Source organism: Priapulus caudatus, unplaced genomic scaffold (genome assembly GCF_000485595.1).
Source record: "Priapulus caudatus unplaced genomic scaffold, Priapulus_caudatus-5.0.1 Scaffold1246, whole genome shotgun sequence".
NCBI classification, from domain to species: domain Eukaryota; kingdom Metazoa; phylum Priapulida; class Priapulimorpha; order Priapulimorphida; family Priapulidae; genus Priapulus; species Priapulus caudatus.
The window spans coordinates 82,015-87,574 of NW_014578307.1; the positions used below are offsets into that span (position 1 = coordinate 82,015).

The 5,560-nt window shown below is 43.6% G+C and overlaps 1 protein-coding gene across 1 annotated transcript in view; it reads right to left on the reverse strand.

Annotated features, from left to right (window-relative positions):
• Nucleotides 1-5,560, reverse strand: part of LOC106815953 (protein transport protein Sec31A-like) — a gene marked incomplete at its 5' end in the record, with an annotated part of 34,827 nt that overhangs the window by 23,042 nt on the left and 6,225 nt on the right. Inside the window, 2 exons of the mRNA XM_014820490.1 lie at nt 3,780-3,914; nt 4,865-4,914. Coding sequence (XP_014675976.1) covers nt 3,780-3,914; nt 4,865-4,914 — 185 coding nt within the window. The remainder of the gene's footprint in view (nt 1-3,779; nt 3,915-4,864; nt 4,915-5,560) is intronic.

Sequence of the window (5,560 nt, forward strand, 5' to 3'; positions counted from 1 at the left end):
AAAATACAGCACAGAAACTTTGTGACGTAGTCAATTTATAAAGTTTCTTTCCCCAGCCGTGCTCGCCTGTTGCATTCCGACGTTAATCGTCCTTCCTATTTATTATTTTTTCATTTAAGTTTTTCTACTAATTTCTCGCGTCTTGTTTCATCGATTGATCGATTGATTGATTTCGCGTCTTGTTTCTCTGTCCCATCACCTCTTGTTCTTCATCCTATTATTCCCATCCTTTCCCCATCCATACATCCTATTATTTAATCATTATTCTCTTCATTCTTTCCTTTGAACAATACCATTAAAATTTTTCCCGGACTTTTTGTGGAAGACCAGTTTTCCCTGACCAAGATCAAAATTCCCTGACCTTGAAATTTCTTTTTTCCCTGACTTTTCCCTGACTAAGAACCGGTAACCCTGATTAAGAAGCGCCGGTCCTTCCTTCAGTATTATACTGCTACCTTCGCCCCTCACCTGCTGTAGTTGCGGTACCTCTCCAGGTGTGTAGATGTTCATGGGAACCTGGGGCGCGGCCTGTGGCTCCACCTGCGGGGCCGTTTGGGCCTGAAACGCACGAACGCGTTGTGACGAATCGAAAGTCGTAAACGCGAACCGTTTGTAAGCGGAAAGATGGCGGACACCCTTCACAATCCAAGGTCGTCGTCTTTGCAGCGACGAAACGATCGCGACACTATGAGCTTGCGCAACGATACTCTTATCATCGACGTAACATTAAATTATCGTTATTTATTTTTATCACAATAATATTATTATTACATTTATTATTGTCAACAAAATTAAATAACCCCCAAAAAGAGTTAAATATAAAATACGACAGATGAAGAACTACGAACAAAAAGGTTCGTACTAGTGACATTGACAACCGACGGTTGCAGACGAACCCGCCAAGGCGGCCATTTTACACGGCAAGTCGCACCGCAAAGAATTCACAGTTCCCCAGCGCTGAGAGCCGGGCGCCCGTTGTCAGAAACAAAATTCTAGTAACATTAACATTAGTCGTAAGTGCTATCTCAGCATTAACACTAAAATTAACTTTACGACGTTTCTGACAACGGTCAATGGCCCTCCCCCCCCGAGTTTTTCTGCCGTCGAGAAATCCCCGCTCTCCGTACGATTTCATCGCTGAGTTCGCAACTCGCAGTATTCGCATGGCAGCCGGCGAGGCCTACCTGCGTTTCCAGGCAGCGAGGGTGTTCCACGGCCGGCGCGACGCTCGGCGAAAGAATCCCGCCGTGGGCGACGGTGGGACACCTGCTGGTACGCGGCCGAGACTCGGCGGCGTGTAAGTTTTTGACCTGGCGTCCAAAAAAAAAGAAAGAAGAATAAGATAAACTAAACTAAATAAAACTAACATCGACAAAAAAGATATTTAAATAAAATAAAAAAATAAAATCGACAGCTGGCGCATCGGAGGGCCGATCTGTCTCTGCAACAGGGCGCACCCACTCGTGTTTGCGTATAAAATATATTATACCGAGAAAGTAGCACAGCGTAAAGACTCTGTGTTAGCAGAGGTGGGCTACATCGCATGACAACGGCGGCGCAAATTCTTTGGGTCAAACGTCGTAACACCGAGCAAGCGCCCCGCGCCCGCGCCCCCCGGCCCGCCGTTCGCGCCGTCGGTAACGAAATAAGCTTGCGCAGATCACTCACGCAGGTGAAATCTGAGCGGGTCTGTGGGCAGACGGATTTATTAGAAGGGTCGACTGGCAGGATACTACTGTTGCTCGGCAATGCCGTTTCGCGGCACGCGGACTGTAGGGGGGCGACACTTGGCCGGGGGGGGGCTGCAGCGGGCGCAACAGGCTGCTGCGTCAAACGAGAAGAAAGATAATAAACATGTACTAATTATCACACGAGCGAGGACACAACCGCATAAAGCAGTAGTAACACACAAGCACAAAATAATCAATATAATATATAATATTTAGTATTATTGTGATATTATGTATTTGGTATATATATATATATACTACAAGCATGTGTATGTAGTTATAGTGTATAACTATATATAATGTAAAAAAAAATCAGTATATAGGTACGAGTCGTATAACGACCATGTAAAATAATGAACATATTATTAACTAGAGTAATTACATGCCACACCCAGCCGCTGCACCGGCTGATAACCCGCGTACGGTGGGGCGGACAGTGCGCGTTAGTTGCTGCTTGGTAGCCACTAGATGGGCACTGCGCTGTACTGCGTCTGCCTGCTCAGGAGCTCGTGTATGACGGGTAGCGTCGTCTGGCCGCTTGCCGCGAGGCCACCTGGGGCTGGCAGACGGGGCAACGCAGGGTCAGCGTAACCGGCCGGGAAACTTTTTTTTCTTTTTTTACAAATTTTAAGCCGAAATCGGAAAATATTTACGTCAGGACCCAGCAACCGGTCATTTTTATCGAACAGAAAAAACGTCGCAGACGAAGAATCTCGACAGTTGACCGCTATGAAAACGCGATGGCGCCAGACGCGCGAGAGAGAACCAAGCTTTTGCCGAGTACATGTGAGCGAGCCAGATGGCGCCGGGCGCGGCTCATTTGTTGGCGCGCGTCATAAACAGCGGTTGGCGGGCCTGCGTCGTGTAAGGTAAGGGTGACCATCCCTGCCTGCGTCTGCAACGCGAAGAAACAGAAATAAATAAAAGACGACGGAGTTACTAGGATGAACAAACGATACAGCGGGATCGTCTGCAATGCGGAGAAAATAAAACAAAATAAAAACAAGCAGAGTTAATTGGAAATGAACGCGACAAATACGGAGGTATCGCCCCCTACGAGAGCGATTTCATCGCGTCGAGTCGAGGTTCGGGTGTTGCATCACCCCGGTCGCGTGAGGGACAGTCACGTGATACAAGTTGACCTATACTTTCAAAGTCGAAATCTCCACAGAAAGATCACAGTCATACTTCGTACGTAGACATGGTCTTATTCCACCTCGCAAAGCTATAGCGGCAACCCTAACCCTGAATCCTAACACGTCTAAATCAACTAGTGCGGCCACATTGCGGTACTGTCCCCCGACGCCGGGGAATAGCTATTTCCCGTGAGGTTCATGCATTGCCAGCGTTAATGTAAACAATGTTCGTGTTAAGCTTGAATCACGATGGCGAATCATTTTACAATTAAAAATTAAAAATTATTAAATAGCAAATTATAAGGGATTACAGTAAACACGCCACGCATAAAAAGAACCCGCTGATTTTAAGAACTGTCCAGGTCTGAAATTGGGCACCATAAAGAGCATATTATATAGAGAACCTCTTCAGAGCCTGATAAATAAAGCAGTTCTTATATAAATAAAAAATAGCCGAAAACATTAGAGCAAACTGGGCAATCGGCAAGTATGTGTGCTACACGCAACTGTCTACTATTAGTCAAATCAATTTTCACAGCATTTGACCTTTCATTGTGTTTAATATGATAAGTAAATTAAAGGTGATAAATAAATTAACTCAAATAAATTTAAATAGACATATAATTTCTAATATTAAGCAGTTGGTTAATTATTTAGTGTCAATTATTCACTAATTAAAGCCAATTTTACTAGATAATGTATACAATATCCCCCCCTCCAAAATAATTAAGAAGAACCTCTTCAGGCTGATTTCTCACTATGTACCATATATATAAGAACCTCTTCAGCCTGAAACAGAAAATCACGGGTTCTTTTATGCGGGTGTTTACTGTATAATAATAAGAAGAAAACGAATAATGTTTTCCGACGGCTACACCAGATGGCGACTCTGTACAATTGCGAGTGACCTCACCTGCTGCCCCGTGGGTTGGCTGGCCACGCGGGTCCCGCCCTCTGGGAGCACGTCCATGACCTTGAACGGTGTGGGCTGACCTTGACCCCGGTCTTTTGCGCGAAACAGGCGATCTTTCAGCACGCCGACCTGCTTCTAAAATACAAAACAAATGAGTAAGGACGAGCCATCAGGGAAGCAAAAAATTAAAAGGGTAATTCACTTATCATTCACTCACCCTCTTCTATATTATATTATCTATATTATATTATTTATCTTCATATTATTACACTTATTCACATAATATAATTATTTACTGTTATTACATACTGTTATTTTGTTCATTTTAATGCTGTTTAAATGCTTCAAACTTGTGTGCATAAAACATGAAGAGAAAATATAGCAAAGGTTTGTGCTGCTAATTAATTATTTGTGGTGCATCTGACTGCTTGTGGACGATTTGATTATCTCAAAACATATGCCGTCTCGGGAGAAAATATTCGGGAGCCCTTCAGTACAAAATGGCCGCCGTAAGAGAGACAGAGACAGGGAGAGAGAGAGAGAAAAAGAGAGAGAGAGAGAGAGAAAGAGAGACAGAAGAAGAGAAAGAAGAGAAAAGAGAGAGAGAGACTAGAAAGAGAAAGAGAGAGAGGAGAGGAGGAGAGAGATGAAAGAGTAGACAGAAAGAGAAAAGAGAGAAAGAGAGAGAGAGACAGAAAGCAGAAAGAGAGAGAGAGAGAGGAGATGAGAAGAGCACAAGAGAGGACAGAAAGAAGAACGAGAAAGAGAGAAAGACAGAAATAGAAAAGAGAGGAGAGAGAGAGAGAGGGAAAGAGAGAGAGAGAGAGGGAAGAGAGAGAAGAGAGAGAAGAGAGAGAGAGAGAGAGAGAGAGAGAAGAGAGAGAGAGAGAGAGAGAGAGAGAGAGAGAGAGAAGAGAGAGAGAGAGACAGAAAGAGAGAGAAAAAGCAGAGAGAGAGAAAGGAGGCGCAGATAAGAGAAAGGGAAGAAGAGAGAAGAGTCGAGAAGTAGAGATAGGCAGCGGAGAGAGGCCCACGGCGGGGCGCGGTGAGGACGCGGCGCGCCCCGTCTAAAGGCTCGAAACCGCCTCGGCTGCGAGCAGCCAGCGTGAATAGTAGAGGCTGCGTCGAGGACTACCTGAGATGCAGCAGTCTGGCCGGTAAAAGCGCGCGGAGGGGCCGATGGCAGGCCCGTGTCGACGTCAAGGGTACAGCCTTCAGCTGTCAGCTGCCTTGTGCTGAACGCAAGCTCCACCCAGCCTCCACACGATGCATGCACATTCTCGGCATCAGTCCTCGCCGGGAAAAGAAACATAAAACAATATAATATATATATAATTAATAATATAATATATTTAATAATCAGGAATCATTTTCAGGTGTCTGCCGACGATCAGAATATTAAACATTATATATAATAATATAATATAATAATTATTATAATAATATCAGGAGATCCCAGTCCTGCGAGCGACAGAAAATCTGTCAACAATATATATATATAATAATAATATAATAATTATTATAATAATCAGGAATACATCAGGTCCTGCCGAGCGAAGAAATATAAACAATATATATATATAATAATAATATAATAATTATTATAATAATCAGGAAACTCAACACATCAATTTAACATCAAGGTCCTGGGCGACGCGAGAAGAATATAAACATTATATATATATATATAATAATAATAATAATAAGCAAATAACATATATGATATATATATAACAATATAAGTCCGCGACGTCGGATAATCGAGAGACAAGAATCGCCGC